Source organism: Gavia stellata, chromosome 25 (assembly GCF_030936135.1).
Source record: "Gavia stellata isolate bGavSte3 chromosome 25, bGavSte3.hap2, whole genome shotgun sequence".
In the NCBI taxonomy this organism is placed as follows: domain Eukaryota; kingdom Metazoa; phylum Chordata; class Aves; order Gaviiformes; family Gaviidae; genus Gavia; species Gavia stellata.
The window spans coordinates 4,129,135-4,148,195 of NC_082618.1; the positions used below are offsets into that span (position 1 = coordinate 4,129,135).

The following is a 19,061-nucleotide window of genomic DNA, read 5'->3' on the forward strand; positions in this document are numbered from 1 at the left end:
TTCACAATTCACCTGCTAATATCCTCCTCAGGCTTCGGCTTTAAGGTGCTGCTGGGAACGACACCACCTCAAACAATGAAAGTCGGCCACACTAATCATGTCCTGTTTGGCACCTGGCATGATATTATGACAATAGATACCACATACAAAGTCTTATGCACTTTAGAGATAACAGCTCAAATGGATCGTTATATTTAAGTGGTTTTACAGGTACGACTGTTCAGTCATGAGAGGAGATACTTCCCCAAGGCCTGAGGATACACTGAACAGCCTCAAAGGATTATAAAGAGGCCATTAATATACTACATATAAAATGATTACAACCCTCCACTCTGGAATCTGACACTGACTTTGATAGTTTCTGCTTCTCTTGGTCATTTCAGACAACTGAAAACACTTCTTTATCTATCTACGTTTTCCAAATTCTACAGGCAGATCTTATCCTGCTGAGAATTCATGGGCCTCCCTTCCTAATCTCCATGAGACATTCTGCCTTAAATGCTACTGTCTTGTTTAGGTTAGCAGTCATGCCTGTGACAGCTCTATACACTACCTTCTGGAGCTCCCCAGCTCCACAGAATACTCGTGCCTGTTTTGCAGATGGGGGAGGGCTGCCATATGCCAATGCAGTACCAATTTTTGACTCACAGTCAAAAGCATCCAAAAAAGTCAGTATGCAGGATTTTCTGCCATATGGAGGAATTGTTATTTGGCCTTTTCTCTAGCTGTATCTCATTAAGCAAAAAAGGAAAGAAAAAGAAGAAAAAGGGGAGGACATTCTTTTCTTCTTTGCAAATCTTGCCCCAGAGTTCATCTTCATTTGAAAGACAGCATTCATTTCTGGTACCTAGAAAACCAAGTCAGAGCAGAAGGAAGTTGTAAGAACCTAGGTGATTGAGGACAGTGTTCTACCCAGTTCAACAGGTTTTCTTTAAGTCCTTTACACTTTGAATAGGACTTCTTTCAGGGAAGAGGGAGCAGTACTACAGAGAGCTATGGCTGGTTCTACTGGGCTCAGAAAGACGAGTAGAAAAAGAACCGCACCTTCCATGAAGTCTGTAACGCTGCATTACAATAAAGCTATTTTATTACCTCCATAGGCTGCAGCATTTTGCAGATGTCACTAGGAGCACTTCCCTGATCCTTCTGTGTTCTGCAGTCTGTTTTGCTCAGTCTGGGAGGTTTGATTAATCTGAGCCTTTGCTGGGATTTTGCCTTTATTTTTTTATAGAAACTAACGTGGTATTAACATAATGCAGACATTTGTGTTTTAACTTTACAGAGCTGGTATCATGGCTAGTGTACAAACAGGAAAGCAATCAGATATAGGTTTAGAAGTTATAAAGATATATAGAAACCTCAAAGCTGCTCTGCTTCCTTACGATCTTCTTCAATGTAGAAAGATGTCAGGAGGAAAAAACCTCCTCCAAAGACAGCAACAAAAGCACACACGACAAAGCTGTACTGCACGCTCCAGAAACTCCACTGGAATGAGTGAGGATTCTTGGCCTGGATAGCATTGGAGATCTAGGGAGTGAACAAGGCTGTCGTTAATCTGGGATAACATCATCGTCCTTCTTGGTTTAAGCAGGCTGTTTACAGTGTGGTCCTTGAAAAGAAAAAAACTAGGCAGATAGGGACGAAAAGCCTGCTACCAAAGTTTGTCAAACCCAGTACCCAATACACCTGTACTTCACTGCTGTCCAACTTCCATTTGGTCAAGGAATCTCATGTTCTTTTATACCTTCAGTGCCTCCAGTCACAAGAGCAGGAAATACCATAACCAATGTTTATAATGTTTGGTAAACATTAACTAATTTTACCATTTTCTAGCCCATCTCCAGATAGCTAGCACAGAACAGAAATTTGGCAATGACCTTTATCATTTCTTGATGTTATTCGGTAACTTTATCCATCCCTAAACAGCATCAAATGGATAGAAACAGGGGATTAGCATCAATACAGTCACAAGCAGCAACACTCATTAAAAAGCGAAGAGCTGGAAATCAATTTGAGAGACAAGAGTGGAGTCTGCTTTGGAGCCAAAAGGCATTTGAGGAGTCATGGTCTGACCTTATGAGGAACTGGGACTAAGAAGATACCAGGCAGCTGCTTTTTGCATTGGCTGGAGGGTGAGGCTGTAAAAGCTATAAATGACACACATGAATTTTATTTTTGTAGACAGAAAAAAAAGCTGATTTCAGGATACTCAATAAGATTCAACACTTAACCCAGGAACTTAAAATCTCTTGCTAGCATAAACAAAAAGATGCATGTTGAATGCAGTCATTTTTATTCCCACATTTGGTCTCGATGGTTAGAATACACTACGTGACTTGAAATACACAAATAGGAGACTCTTCAACCTTTGCTGGGTTCAGTATGATTATTTATGACAGTTTAGGCAGATAAGAGCAAGATCAACTCTAAACGGGCACCTAGGGACTACAGCAAGCATAATGGCCAACATACAAACCTAATACATTTAATTTTAAAATGCTTAGTAAGAAAATCTCTGGAGCGCCAAGGGAAGAAAAACAGATTCTGAAAAAGACTATTCCCTGATTCTCCAGCCAGTTTTTAAGCTAAAGGATTAGCTGAAGCAGGTTAGTAAACAATAGCAAGGCACGAATGCAGAAAATTCTGTGGTTAATCAATGGCGGACGTGGGCAGTGTTGGTATATACGTTCACAGAAGCATTGCAGAAGACAATATTGTGCTCACCGCATAGGACCACACTTGGACATACAGCAGTTTATTCCTGGTTTTATTGTCTGTGTTCTTTGCAAAGCTGCAAGGTTACCTGAGGTTAATCTCATCTGGATAAGCTTTTTTTGTCCTCACACTTTTCAATTAGCTGCTATTTAAGGCAACTGCATGCAACGTACTGCATAAGTATTCTGCACACAGTTACTAGCAGGATGCAGCAGCACATCCAGCAGGAAGCCTCAATTCTGCCCGTGCCTCAAAGATGGCAAAGAACAGTGGGTAAGAGATACAAACATTTTCGTCTTTCAGGCCGGAAGCGTAAATCAATAGAATGGTCAAAGAAGGGAGAATGCACAAGACATATTTCTGCTTTTAAGATACCTCCCATTTTTGCATATCATTTCAGCCATTTTTCATGACACAGGCATGTCGGATATTATGTTCCCCCATGCTTACAGCCAAATCAGTGCGAGGGCAATAGTTTCATAATACACAGCAATGAGCAAAGTGGTCTCTTAATTTGCCAAAAAAAAGAGAGCCAGCAGGGGGAATGTCTCAGTGAGAGAGGGCTGTCTTCTCTGCCAGACAGATGACACAGTTGAGACTCCAGTTTTCACCCAGTTGAGGAGAAGGGGAACCTCCTGTCTGGCTGGACCAGCAGCAGCTATGCCTGCAGGCACAACTCACTCCGGCATTTCTGTCCGGCCCCGTCTAACCCTAACACTGTTAACTTGTGACAAAGAAAGAACAGATATTCCTGAGGTGAACTTCTTGAAATAAACTTCCATATAAACAAAACTTTAAAGCAACAACAACAACAACTCACTCTCTCTCCCATGTCCAGTAAAGCAGAAAAATCAAAGTGGGTGATCAGTTAGCTACTGTGTGCAGAATTACTGTGTCTTAAATCAAAAATAATGAAGGAAGGAAACACTGCTGACAGATATCATCCACTGGAACTAAACCAAATGAACTGCAAGGAGAAAACAGTACTAGGCTGCTTTGTCCAGAAGCACCTAAGATCAAGTAAATGTAGGAAGGGCAAAAAAAATCAGTTCTCAAGCAATATGGGAATCCAAGGTTAAGGTAATTTGAGACCAGAGCTTTGAATGTCAAGTAGTATCAAAATGCAACCATCGCAGTCACTCTTCTTCTGATTTTCAGGAGAGCATTGACTAATTGCAAGATTTCAAACCTTAATATTTGAACTAAAAGTTTTATGTTTCAAGATATAAAATGGTATTTGATTAATTTCCATGAAACTCCCCACAAACTTAGCAGAAAGTGCTTAAATCCAAGTACAATACCCATAACACTGTCTTTGCAGAAATGTATGCCTTCAAAAATTTATGAGTTTGCAAATTTAAAATCAAAATAGATTTCTACACACTGCATGGAACTACTCACACCTACAGGTATAGGATTGTATTCTACATACCTGCAGTGTCATAGGATCAGAAGTTGCATGCACGTAAAAATGTTTAGAAAAATGTCTTTCTGTAGTCTAGTATCAAGGCCACCAATTTGAGTAACTTTTAATTTTGGATCAGGAAATGTCTACAATCTGTGAGTGTCTGTCTTTCAGTTTCTAGAAGTTTTACCCTAAGGAAAGCTCAATAAGCAGAGAATTCACTTACAATCCCAATGAGATATGGGCTGCCTGCATCTCCCAGCAAATGGCTCACCAAAATCTGCAGGGCAATAGCTGTAGCCTGCCGTCTTGGTGTCACAACATACTGAAACAAAACACAACCCACAAGAGAATGGATATTAACAGAGTGAATCTCATGAATGGCCAACTACTTATATAACACCCTAGAGAGATGAATATATTCATTTTTATACATTTCATATTCAAACACTGTTTCCAAGTTTGGAGGCAGAGAAGTTAGTCTGAGCAAAAGAGTACACTGGATGTTTTGTTGAGGAAAAAAACATTCAAGAAAGCAACACACAAGGGAGAATGACAATAAAGTAGGAAAAACGTGACTCCCCTGCCTCCATTCGTAGACTCATGGCAGCTTGTACAGATTCGCTTGGCCATGCAACTAATGGAAACCTCCAGCCAGTAACCCTTGCAGTCATACTGATTTACTGATATGGAGATTCAGCACTGACAGCCTCTGAGAAAAATCTCTTACGACACTGTGTCAGCAGGCATGGTCTAGACTGCTGGGGGGAAACTGGGGTACCCGGAACCTGAAGTAGCTGCCATGGCTATAAAGGACGTCAGCTGAGACCTTGCAGACCACATGAAGACAGAGGGAGGGGACCCAACCTGTCAGACCAGAAGGTGGCTGGTGGTGCTTTGATGACAGCTTTGATGGCAGAAGTTTGCTGGATAGCACCTGAGATACAGCTACTCGAGTGACAATACCTCAAAATAATTATGCTTTTGAGTGCACACAGTTTAAATAAAAGTTGAAGAAGAAGATGTGGCTCACATCCAGAACACGGCAGAGCATCACATAGATTAGAACTATTTTTTAAAATGAAATATAGTAATTTTGGGGTAATAAGGGCTTTATGTCTGTGCTACTGAAAAGCAACAGTGCCTGAAGAAGTACAGTATCATTCTACATCATTTGTGTTTCTCTCTTTCAATAATACATTTATGCAAAAAGCATTCACAGCCAGAATGAGACAGAAGCAATTTTAAATCTTCATACCTTCGTTTTCCAACAACTTGCTCATATCAGAGACAAAATGCTTAATATTCTCCCAGTCTTCTATTCCCCAACTTGATTTTTTTGGAAACTAATCTGAACATCACTTAGGGTGTCTCAAACACTAATTTTAATAGGGTGACTGTTGTTTTACCAAGAGACAAACTCACAGTACATAACCTATATTGTGGCTCTGTAGCTGCCTTCAAGGAAACATTAACATGCACAGCAAGTTAGTTTAGAAGAAAAAAAAGATCCTGCTCTCATATTTAACTTAGAGTTTTATTATCATTCTTCGTGTTTAAAGAGGCCTCAGAATATTAGATAAAAAAATATTTACCTACCACTAAGATGTAGCTATATCACAGTAGCATCATTCATGCCACATCTTTAGGGTGAGTGGAACTCCATTAATGGACATTAAAACAGGCAGGTAAGGAAGCAGCATTGTCCAAGACACAAAGGTTAATTGCTCTTGTGAGAGTAAGAGCAAAAAATATTTCAGTGCCACATGCAGTCAGGACCTATCCATACCAGTAAGTTACAGCATTTTAACTATACTGAAACTACAACTCCATAGTACAGATGCAGAAACAGGAAGGACAATAAGCTGTATTAATGTAATGGTTTGCATTCAGGGTGGATGGATAGAGGACTGTACCACTGCATTCCTTTCCTTCTGCAGCAGCTAGCACGACATACATTCCTGGTATGAAGACTGGAGCACATATAGAATCAAAACACCTAGAAACCTTTATTTTTATAAAAACCCATTCATAGAATAATGCACGATTTACATCTTGTATTTTAAGTATCATGGCAAGCTTTTTCCATTGCTCTCGTTTTCATGCTGTACGTCTCTCTCTCACAAACCTATTTCTACCATTTTCTCTCATGTTTAACAAGACGTATGTGCTGCAGAGTCCCTCCCTAAAACGCAGCTCTTCAGGGGGGTGCCAATTTGGATAATTTTTCTCAGCAAGGTCACCTATTTTCACAAGGCCTGTATGAACTCGGGTCTTCCTGAGCTGTCTAACTCTTTATCAAACTTGGTTGAAATCCAGGGTTTCAAAACTTAAAGAGAAAGCAGACACGGACTGTAGTAAGTCTTGTTTCCTTAGGAAGTGAGGCTATGAATCCCATTTAGATTTAATAGAGCATTTGATCTAAAATGAGAAAGAAAATAGACAGATTTCCCCCAACACAATTAGCAAAAACTATAGCCAACTTGGCTACCATCTGTCCTCTTATCTCTGCCTAGTAAACGCTTCTTGTAGGCAGGGTTTTCTAAGCAGTAACGTGCCTTACACCCTGCTGGAATGCCAGAAACACAGCAATGAGTAGTGATGTCCTTTTTTCTACAGCCAAATTTCCTCTGTTCAGAGAGGGAGTTTCTCAAGAGCTCATATAACTCATTCCATTCAGCAGGAGCCTTTTGGTCCTGCTTACCCCGTATTGCAACCAGTTTCAGTGAAGAACCAGTCCATGTTGGCAGTGCCCCTCTTAGCCAGAAATGGCCACAAACTTGGATACACAAATCACTCAATATCTTAAAACAGCATTTTTGCACCCAGTAAGAGTACTCTATACAATGCAGTTTTATTAAAAGACACAACCTCCTTCCTTACTTTGTACATATACGGCTAGCTTGTATCCCTTTCCATTCCTAGTCTCCCCAAAGTAGGCATTTCTAACCATGGATGGAACATTTATTTTTCATTAGGAATATTTAGATAGAGTGCTTCAACAATAATAAATACTAAAACAGGGATGTCTTGGAGATCTCTTCAGAGTTACAGAAAACCACTTTAATGTCATGTTGCCATCACGCTGCATCCAGTCCCCTGCCAGTGGAAGAACAGAGTCATGTAAGACTGGCTGATCTGGAAGCTGAAATCCTTGTCATCCATGGGATGAAGGAACAGTCCAGCTGCTTCTCTTCACTGTGGTCATGGCACACGTTGGCCTCGACTGAGGGCATGCAGTCTACCCAAGTTTTGTTTTCTTTCAGAATCTGCCTGGAGTGCCAGTTCAGCATCTGCACTTTGGGAACAGGCTCTTGTACAGAAAGAGAGATAAAGAAACTACAGTAGAAAACTCTGAGCTTGGGAAGTAGACCTTGCTATAACAGACTGTACTAGACTGGAGACTGTCAGTTCTTGGCTCTTCAAGGATATCATGTCATCCGTCCTAGACTCAGGTTTCTTTTCTTTTATTGATAATGACAGGCTGTGTTTGAGAAGCACAAATCAAATATTGTTATGCACTTAATATATTGTGGGCATTGCAGGAGTGAGAGAAGATAAATGCACTTTCGCTCTCTCAGTGCCCTACACCAGTTCCTTACCACATTTATTTAATATCTCATATCTGTAACTACAAGAGACACATGGAAAAAAGCTGTAACAAGAAAAATGGAAGAGAAGGATAGGATGTTTCCTGTAGTTACCAGGCTCATACAAACTCTGCCTGTACTATTATTCAGGGTCTTCTGCACAATGGAAACCATATGCAAGATCTCAAGGCACTGTAGGATTCACTAGGAAAAGAAGAAACCAAACACTCCCACACACAGGGACTTTGAAGTAGCCATAGCATCCTGCCTGTCCACAGTGACTGTCCAGTTAGCTACACCATGTCAATGATGCAGATGACATCCTACACACTGTCATTTCCCAGGAGATCCCAGTCCAGATGCCTTGACAGATAAGCAGGGTGCCTCAAACAGATACAGTTTGCAAATCCTGTCATGCTGTCTCTGGAGGTTTTAGAGATCCTCCTGCAGACAGTGTGACAGAGCTGTCAACTAAAAAGGCAGATGGAACAGACAGGCTGGTAAACGCTCCCATACCTCCCAGGGCACTTCCAAACAAAGACAGGGACATGTTGGTAGCCTTCCCAAACCCCATATTAGCTTCCAGTTCCAGCACCTCCTGTGCTATTAGCTGCCAAAAACCTAAAAGGCAGAGTCCCATTACCTCACAGATGGCAACCATATTTTGTAAGGGACACTCCATGTACAGCTTCCCAGTAAGCTAGCTTATTGTAAGCAAGGCAGCTACAGCACTTCTCCACTTGCACATTACGACTGTAGTTGGACAGTAGATACCTTCATGTTTACAGCTGAATAAGGGGCACAAAGGTTGCTACATGCAATGCATCTTGATGTATTAGACACAAAGGAAGAAAGTCCTTATCATTCAGTCAGCATCTTCCTTTGTCTTCAGCTCCACAGGTTGCAGGATAAATGAATTCCTAGCTACATTGTCTGGCTAGTAGTGCCATGTGGGAAGAAAGAAAAGTCATTTTCATGGCAAAATAAGAACATGCATTAGCAAATCCAGCCACATTATCAGAAATCCTACCAGCTCACACAGGAAACAATGCAAAAAGAGAAATTATTGTCGTTATCTATGACACCCTTCAGTCAATGTAATAGCAGCAATACACTGAACCCATGGGTTTTCAGCAGGATGAAACAGAACTCCCAAATAAGATTGCCACCGAATGAGCAGACATCCACAAATTCAGCTGAATTCCACCATTTTTCTGATAAAACAGTTAGTAACATTTAGAATTCAACAGATCCAACCTGAAGCACATTCATGGTAATACACTGAATGTCTGCTCTTAGGGGGAACACACCACTACAGAGCTCAGCTCTGCCAAACTTTTCACCTTCCCACTTGTTGCCAATTGATGCAATATTGCTTGTACCTAAACCCAGAAGTTTCTAAAGTAAATACAAATGAGGGGTGTCAATCACTCGGGAGAGAAGAACTTCCTCCTCTTCTGGACATGCATGGATACTGGATATGACAATGATGCTCCCAATAGACTTCATGCAGGCTGCAATATGATGCAGCATTCCCTAAGCAAACTGAGAACTGAGTGACTGAACTGAAGGAAAGCACAGCTCCCTGAAGACTTTGCAGTTCGGGTTCAGAAAGGAATTGAAGGAAAGAGCTGACAGTAATCACTTGCCTTACTTTCCCCATCGTGTATCAACAGTATCTGACTCAGTGATGTCACCTTCCTCTTTAACAATGACAGAGGAGAGAATTAAAATGCAGATGTAGAAGTTCAAAGAAAAGTAAATTGAGAAACTTTTAAAAAATCCTTCAATGGTGCCTCAACTGATATAAAAAGAATGCTAATTGTAACAGTACTTGGTTCTGTGGCAAAAAAACCCCAGTGATTTCAAAATAAACTGAAATAGAGGCTAATAAATTTCATTTTGGACCAGTGATAGTTTTTCTGCACCTGTTCACTGCTTCAAAGCAGTCTTGTCTCACAGGATAATTGTTTCTGACCATTCTTTGAGAGTCAAAGAAGAAACAAAACCCTCTTGATGCTCGCTGAGGTTTTAAGCAGGCAATGCTGACTGCAGTTTTTTTTTTTTTTAATTAAAATTCCAGAGTGCAGAAAACTGACATGTACGGAGCAGTACCATGAAAGAGTAACTGGAGAACATAATGCAATAGTCAGGATCAGCAGTGCTTTGTTGAAGAACCACGACATGTAAGTTGTTTCATTCCTTCATCTCAATCAGAATGTAAAGAAAGATCCTTCAAGCTATGAAGTGTGAGGATAAACAGGCTCATGTCAACAAGGAAAGGTCAAGCCAGTGGAAGAAGAGTTCTATAGTGCTTCACAGCTAGTCCCTTTTGTCACTAGACTGTGCTCAGCATTTGGCTATATACTTTAACATCCTTTTACATGGAAGACTGTAATAGAGATACTTTTATCTCTGCTCAGCCTTTTCTACCACTCGTTTTTAGTTAGCTGTTAGGAATACCAAGCAAGTTGTATATCTGAGCAACTAAGATCATAGTGACAGCAACCTCAGCTGTAAATTTTCAACTCCTGTGGTAGCAAGCAATGATGACAGCCTTGTGGGCAACTGTGTTCCACATGAGTCACAGGCTGCAAGTTTTCTTTACTGTCCCAGACTCTTGTGACATGTTATTGTGCATCACTGCATGTTGTGCTACATATTAACGCATTCACTGTGGTTCTTATATGAAAAATTTATTATGACAGTGGAGTTTGCAGTAGCAATCTGCAAATAGACTTGAGCTCCCTTAGAACGAAAAACTGTTACATAAAATGGAAGACACTCACGTGACTCTTGCTTAGGCTCTCTTCAGCTACTGGTTTTCCATCACTAGCCTGAGGGTGGGAAACAGCCAGATTTCTGTTCTGCTTTGCCCTTACCTTTGTGTCTTCTCTCACTTGCCCTGATGGCTTCACACAATTTCCCTACTTTGCCTTCTATCAGTATCAACTGCATCAGCATTTTGCCCGTGCCACACTTGTCTCAACACTCTCTGTCTCTCAGGTAGCATCCTGCTTGAAATGTTTGGGTTACAGTCACACCCACTGTTCTGCAACACAGTGATCCCACAGAAGAAGATTCCTCAAAGTAGAGAGTCTGGGTCTCATTTATGATACAGTACTCTTTGTAGAAAAGGATAGTGCCAATGTAAATGCTTTGTCTTATGCCCATGGGTAGCAACAAAAGGACTGTCAATCATTTTAATAGCTCTAGCTTTGGTACTTAAATCAGCTTTCCACAGTCTGATTACTAGATATGAACAAGGTAGACCATTTTCTTGCTTGTTTGACTGATAAACTATATTCAGCTTGTTCATACTATAGATTTAAAAAAAAAAAAAAGGCATACAAACTACTGCATAAGACTGTGATGATCTGCGTAGTTCAGTGATAGTAACAACAGTATCTGTCCTATGTTTTACACAGACCCAGATTAGCGACTGTGGAGCTACAGCATAAACCAAAGGTTGCCAATTTTTTTCTTTGAGTAAAAACTCAAGTACATTAAAAAATTACTAATCCTAAAAGCCTTTGCAATCATAAAAAGAACTAGCTGCTCATTGATACCTAGACTAACTGTGCCACAAGATCTGTGCTTTTCACATCACTCCTTTCTAAAGAAAGTTACTGATGACAGAATTCAAATGAAATAATGCACTGCTATTCTTTGGGTTTGCAGTGTCAGTCCTGGAATCCCCAGGAGTCTCATAAGCATTGCTGCTTGCCTAATGCTTTAGCACTTAAGGATTTGACTTGCAAGTGTTGGAATTTATCTGCACTGTATTCTGGAATAAGGGAACTTGCTAATAGTTCAGAGAATGATGAACTGTAACGGATTCACTAGCTTTAGTTTACAGAATATTGACTTTCCCTCATTTGGATCGTCTTTTCAAACCTTTGGAGCACAAATAGAAAATCTCTGATTATAGCCAGAAAGTGACCCTCTTTCTGGTGCAGACTGTTTTCTGGCAGACATCCAACAACACAGAGTTGTACAGAAAATCCAAGCTGTGTGGTTTGGGGTGGGTACCAGCAGCACTAGATAGTTCCACCTGCATGAATTTCATTCAAATCAGGACATCTCCTTTCTGGGCTTACAATGAGCTTGGACTACAGCACGACCACACCTATATTGTTACTGGCACCTTTGCACAGCAGTACATTGTGGCCCCTGATTACATCCCTAACGTGAGCAGGGTACCAACAAGGGTATTCTTAGTAAGAGCTCATTCACCTCTGCTTAGAAGGCCGAGGTCCTTCTGGCCACCAAGATGCAGGCTTATGAACAATATTATGTTGAGAAAAGCTGAAAAACTTGAAATAAGGAAATAGTTTCACAAGCACTTACCAACAGTATGTCTGTCACAACAGCCCAGTTTACAGATAAAAACAGTTCTCCAAATGCAATAAAAATCTGCAAAAAAGAAGAAAGCAGTGACTATACACACTGCATTGACCTTCTTTATTGTGAAGATGAAGGCAGGCTCACTGACTATGCTTATCTATGTAAGAGTTGTTGTACATACCCATCTACTTATAAATTAAACATCTCTGTCTATGCTTACAAACACTAACTTCATCTTAAAAGGGGGGGAAAGGAACCAGACAAGGTATGTGGGTTGCTTTGTGTCACAAATCCTCAGCAGAAGAGCCAAAATAGGAAACATATACCACCTTCCCAAATAAACTGTAATAAACAGCTGAACGCAAGAAGAGGAAAGCAAGAGCCTGTGAAGAGCAACATTCAGCACAGGTTTAAAAAGTGCTCAAAGCAGCACTCCCTTTGCTCCGGTTTCCAAATGAAACCAATAGAACACCTCTGTGCCAGTACAAGTACTCTTAAAGGCTCCTTCAGAGAGATAACTTCCAAAATGAAATGAACTCCAAGGGACAGGCAGCCTCAAAGCCTTGGTGCCCTGTGGGACTTCCCTAATTCATCACAGATGGAGACCCAGCCATCAGGAAAAGGGGAAGGGCACCCAACAGTTCTTACAGCTGTGGTCTTAGAGAAGATTAACCCTTTCAGCCAGCCCTGGACACGGATTTGAGCAGCATGTACAGACCAATCGATACTTGAGGAAAGCATTAAAGCTATGCTATTAAGCTGGAGCAGTTCTAGAAGGCAGAATCTATTTAGTGACACAGGTCACAAAGTCAGATGGCACCTAGGAAATAAAATCCATTATAACAACAGGTGCCAGCATCTTGTTCGGTAAGGTCTTGGTCAAGATGTTGTATCTGGTTGATGAAAATGCAGTCCTAAGAAAGGCACAGTGGCAAACTATCAGATGTTTTCAGAGGGATAGCTTACATTCTCCTAAGAAGAACCTGACCTATTATGCATCTTCCTGTGATACCCCTACCTCCTCTGTGTTTCTTGCCTGTACTGTTCATGTGTTTTCTTCTCCAAACCAGTCTGGAGAAAAAGCTCCTTGAAGTACAGAGGTACTTAGTATAGACCTTTATCCAGACATCTTTTCCTTCAAAATGCTTTATATAAGTTTTCTAATTCACAGCTCAATTCATTCCTCCATACATAATTACTTTTCTTTAAGTGTTATAACAAATAACACTCATTTCACATAGTCCTTGACTATGTCTTAGCTCTTCGATTTATGCATCCCACTATCAAAGTCTTTCCACTGATACAACCTTGGCAGACCTTGCCCTTGCAAGAGACAGAGTGCAACCATTCTTCTCCAATTCCATGGCTGTTGCAATAACAGTCTATAGACTACAGAAACGATGCGGCATGAATATCACACAGTTCAGCTTTTTGCCAAGCTACCTGGCAAGGAGGACTAACAATGGCAAATCTTGCAGCCACCAGAAAATATTAGCCCTTCATCATCTTATTTCAAGCTAATACTCTCTGAACTCTCTTGGAAGATCCAAATTCATCAAGCACCTTCCTTTCTTTTTTTTCCCCCTGATTCTGTACAAAAAAACCTTTAAATGTGCTACTCCTTAACTTAGAATTGCAGTCTGTGAAGTGGTCAAAGCAGTACTCACAGAGGAATTATATGCAAATGCAGAAGTGCAGTTGAACCCTGCTATACAGCGACAATGGCATGAACTTACGTAAATTCTGTCCATTGTGCCATAGCTAGCAAGAGATAGTGCAGGTTAAAGTGAAACAGGAAGGAGACAAAGAACAAAGAGATTTGTTTAAATCCTGGCTGATACTTCAGGTATAACAAGATGCAAATACAACAGAGCAGAAGGTTCTGAAGACTTGCAAACTGTTCCTAGATACCATCAATGGAATAGATGACTACCTGCCTTTATACATCAAATGACAGATTGGTCTATCTCCCTTATAGGAATCTTGTGATGTTTAGCACTTTTAAAGTGTTGTTTCCAGTTTTCCTTTCTCTTCATGCTTTTTCCCAGTTATTTAGTCTCTACGAGCCCCTAAGAACAAGAGCATGTCATGCCTAATGCAAGAAAAGAAACTAAAATTCATCTTTAGTAAGTAAGTTGTGCTCTCAACCTAGAATTCAAAGAAATAGGAATTAATGAAAAATTATCCATGATAAGAAAATGTGGTATTCAGTGGCTAAGGCCTCATACTGCAGAGAGTAATTATTTCACACAGAATTGTGTTAACATTAGAGACACAACTTCGTTAGCTTTTCTTTTTTTTTTCCCTAAGGTCTTGTGGGGATTGCAGTTGTAGGGTCACCAGAATATTTAACCCAGACAGTTTTGGAAGGTAATAAATTATTCTACAGATTGTATCAAGGTATTCTGTCTAAAACCAGTATCAATGTTATACTTTTTCATGCAGCGTAAATGCAATATGCTTGAATAGCTGGCATACTCAGCCATCCAACTGCAAAACAACTGCAATCAATAAAGAGGAGCGAGTTGTATGTTCTTTTCTCCAAAACAGATGAAGACATCCTGGAAGCACTGTACTTGGTTAGGGAGAAGGGCTGAGGATGGCAGGAAAACAACAGAGCAATGCTCTATTTAAAGTGTATCCTTCTGTTCCTACCATCTCTCAATATTCCTCATACTGTCTCAAGTTCTTATTTTAAATTAATATAGAAAAGTTTTCCATTAAATTTGTGCAATCATGTTTGTGGCATGCCCATTCTAATCTGCTAAGTGTACCTAGAAAAGAGTGAAACATTGTATTTTATTGCTGTCACCTTCTCCAGGATCTCCTAGTTTTTTAACAGACAACACTTGGAAGTTGGTCTCCAAAGGATACAACCAGGATAATGTCCCAAATGTTAAGGGGATTTTGCTTTGTAGATGACTGTTTACATTCATACCTAAAGCTAAAATTAGATTGTAATCAATGTCAGTGCCAAACACACATTCTGCTTTTAAACAGTCATATGCCTCAACAACAAAATAGGGAATCAGTATGGCTGGACCATATGTGATCAACGATTTCTGTCTTTTCAAAAAGAACCACACCAGGCAGGTGTATCAGAGACAAGAGCTGTAGAATGCCTCCTTCAAAGGCAGGCTACAGGGCAAGACTGCATCCTGATACAGCATTACCACCAAAGATAAGCCTATTTACATCTAAGTTACCACAACACCAAATATCGTCCAAGGTTCCCAGTCACAGGGTTCAGTCATGACTTTCCAAAGCACCTGCTGCACTGCAGAGAGCACACGTCTTTCATCTTGTTTTGGAGACAGGAACAGATTTAGACAGTGCCTCCTCTGACATAACAAAGCCAGGTAATTTTTCTCTGTCTTTTCAAAGGTAATCTTCGAAATCAAGAACTGCGTGTCCAGAAAGAGCAGAGAAATCTCATGGCATTTCAGTCCATCTACCTCAACAGAAACTCTGGAAGTCCTGCCATATTTCCATGTTAACTTGAGAATTCTTGTGCTTTGAAACCTTTCTTCCAGCTTTGGCCATAACTGATTAAACCTGTCTTGTTCCCTTTCATTATCCACTCAAGACAGTGGAAAGCACCATACAGAAACTATTGTAATTGCAGGCATGTATGCTTTTTTGCTTCAGTAGCTTCCGCATTGTGAAGTGATGGAGACAGGTTTGCTAACGTCAGTGTGCCTGAGTAGACAGTGACTGGAAAGCCAGTTTCCTGCTAGTGTCCTACACAAATGGAAGACTTGTTTCAGTGGGACCCTCAAATTAGATGCACCAGCTGGCACGCCACTCCAATGCTCACAGCAGTATGCCTAGTGTCAGATCTTGTTTAGAAAGCAAGGAGAGGCACGGCTGGTGCCAGAGAAGGCAATAGTTAAGCAGCTGTAGTGGTAAAAGTACTAGAAGAATCGCGTGCTTAGCTTACTTACAATTTATTACCACTGCACATTGTTGACATTACATGTTGGAACACCTGAATCAATCACATCAAAAGACAAAATGGCAAAGTCTCTGGTTAAAAGACCAACTGGTCTGCCCATGGGAAGAAACTTAAGGAACATGGTTATCCATAGCCCAGTTCAGAATTTCCTTCCAGATAACACAGTGCTTGAAAACAGAATGCTGTTTGCAAGGAGAGAAACATTTTAAACAAATTTCTTTTTATCAGTCCTAATAAAAGGCGTATTTTGGTAATTCAAAACCAATATATTGATTCACTCATTTAACACAGACTGGCAAATGAAACTGTTGTTGTCCACCTTAAATGACAAAAAAAGAACTGAAGAACATACTCAGAGCGGGACTATGTGGGAACCTGAGAAGCAGAAGAAGAAAATGGCTAATTCTTTTGGCACTCAGATCTCCACTCTTGAATCTAAAAATAATCTTCAATTTCACGTTTTGCTTTGTGTACACATACTCAGACATGCAAATCCATTTGTTTTTTGCCTTGGTGTAAAGGCATTTTTCTACAAGAATACACATTCCTGAAGAGTCAAAAGGAAAATCTCTTTGACTAAGTGTTATTCTTAGAAGCAAAAAACCTGCAGAAGTACCCTTTTGCAGAGAACTGTTGATTACTGTAATTAATTTTACTTAGATCCTCTTATTTATGTTAATCATGGTAATTGTGGCTATGGAGTCACAGGAAAAAAGCTTGGAGCCTTTCCCTAGCTGTTACCAGATTATAGTTAAAATAAGGTTTACATGCAGTTCCCTCTCACAGGGATTTTTTGGAACTATTCATCATTCCTAGTAAGTTTCTGTTTTGCCCTTTACTGAGAACAGAATTTAAGTGATTTATACTTCAGTTTGCATTGCCAAAAGCTTGACTTGGAAGATCAGCTTGTGATTTGGGGCTTTGAAGGTGATGGCTAAATTATTCTTAGCAAGAACTGTGCATATTGTACAGTCACAAGTACACCAATCTTTAAGTATTCAGAGAGCAAAAATAAATAGGAATACTAAATTAGTCACATAGCATTAAAAATTAACATAAGATTGAGAGTTCCATTAACTACATTTTTGGATAAGGGACACGCTAGCTTCATGCAGCTAACTACATAGGCTTACTATTCTCTCCTTTACTGTGGGCAGACTCTGTAGGTCCTGAGGCTCAATCTATAATGCTCTGACTGCCTGCCCTTTTTACTGGACCAAGTAATGCACAACGTGGCTCTCGCCGGACAGGCTGCAGCTGCAGGCAGTATTAGAGCAACGTGCACAGTGCTTAGCTGGCAGGCCACCTTGTCGCAACTCTCCAAAACCTCTTAATGGTCTAAAAGATTGCAGAGAATTCTGCAGATGCCATCCCTCTCCTCCTCCTCCCCCTTCCCTATCTCCCCAGGATCCCAGAAGACATTTTGCTAATGATAGACAGACTGGCACTTACGAAAGTGGAAAGGATGTTCGTCTGGGCCACCATGAGAGCTATGTAGATGCACAGAGCAGAAATGAACATGCTTGTGGCACAGATCAGAGGATCAGCTTTATTGTTTATCTTCCTTAATCTTCTTGCAGCTTCTGCCCCAGCAATGACACCCAAGATTCCCGTCCCAATGGTGATGCCTCCAAATATTAGGCTGGTGACAAAGCAAAGGATTCAGTTGAGCATAGTAAGACCATACTGTGGAAAAAAATGGTGTTAGCTTAGGAATCTTTAATGGGTAACTTGAATTTTATTCCACTTGATCTAACCCTCCCACTCCTTCTAAGTGGATTTAATCCCAAACCTCAATTGAAGCTATGCCTCTGCAACTGAGGGTCTATCCTGTGGAGCAGATATTTTCCCATTTACAGAGCAGGTGTTATGCATCCAGGCTCAAGGAGGACTCTTCTCAGTATGACCTGGCCTGGCCATCCAGGGATTTAGAAGAGACACAGTCATTTTGGTTACCCTGTGAACCAATCTACTGAGTCATCCCTAAAACACAGATGGAATAACACTGTATCACAATCTGCTGTCTTGGAAGAGATCCTATCACGTGGAATTATATACATCTAAATTATAACCCTCTAGTTAACACAGCTGCGATGAGTCACTTCTCTGACTTTGGGAAACACCTACCACTTCCCAAAAGAGTTCAAAGAATACTGAATAGTTAACTAGTGGGAGGTCCATGTAGTATTTTCTGAACGCAGAATTTCAAATACCACTCAGCTCTGTGTGTCTGCAAACGCAAATGTGTTCTTCAGGAATGACAAGTTCATGTTTTAAAAGTAAGTGTTCGAATAGCTTAGAAGATTCAGCTTCCAAAGGGACTTCCATATATGCTTTTCCCTCTGTCCCAAATGAGATCCTAATGACAAAGCAAGTCTCTTGCAACAAGACCAGTGGTGCCACTGATTGTTTAATGCATCATAATTCTCCTGAGGCAAACAGGGACAGGAGCATTGTGTTCTGAGCACAAGTGCTTCTAAATATTTCAGAGTGCTACATGGTAAGTTCTGTACATTTTCCTACACTTCCTCTGACTGCAAAGCAAAGAAACGAGCTAGATATGATCTATTCCTTTAAACTACTGTGCACCTACTTTTTAATTTCTTTCTGGCTGATTAGGAAGAACTCAATAATTCTACAAGAAAAAAAAGTATTGCTATACAATATAACAAACTTCAAGCATATTTGTACGCTTCCTGTAAGTTCTTCAGGATTCTGATCCATCATTCACTGTATCTTGATAGTGACAATATAGATCGTCACTAGGCAGAACAACTATCTTAGAGATTTGTCCGGGAGAGGCAAGTTCCAAGGTGACATTAGTTGATCAAAGGATTCATGGAATTGTGTTTAGAAGATTCATGTGTTGTAAACTGCAGTTGAAATAAACCTACAGCTGGAAGAAGAGAGAACACGCAAAACTAAATCCAAGCACAGTTCAGTTGACAGGGAGTAGGAAAGTACAGAAGCATAGGTCCTGGGGAAAGGTTCCTATGGGATCTTTTAGGGTCTGAGAATGCTCACTTACTTATCTGTCTGACCTGTTGGG

General features: G+C 40.4%; 1 protein-coding gene across 1 annotated transcript in view; it reads right to left on the reverse strand.

Moving 5' to 3' along the window:
* Positions 1 to 1,359: 1,359 nt before the first annotated feature.
* Positions 1,360 to 19,061, reverse strand: part of LOC104262987 (protein spinster homolog 3-like) — a 29,018-nt gene continuing 11,316 nt past the window's right edge. The window contains exons 8-11 of the mRNA XM_059829387.1: positions 17,465 to 17,654; positions 12,061 to 12,126; positions 4,347 to 4,445; positions 1,360 to 1,527 (exon numbers count right to left, since the gene is read on the reverse strand). Coding sequence (XP_059685370.1) covers positions 1,360 to 1,527; positions 4,347 to 4,445; positions 12,061 to 12,126; positions 17,465 to 17,654 — 523 coding nt within the window. The remainder of the gene's footprint in view (positions 1,528 to 4,346; positions 4,446 to 12,060; positions 12,127 to 17,464; positions 17,655 to 19,061) is intronic.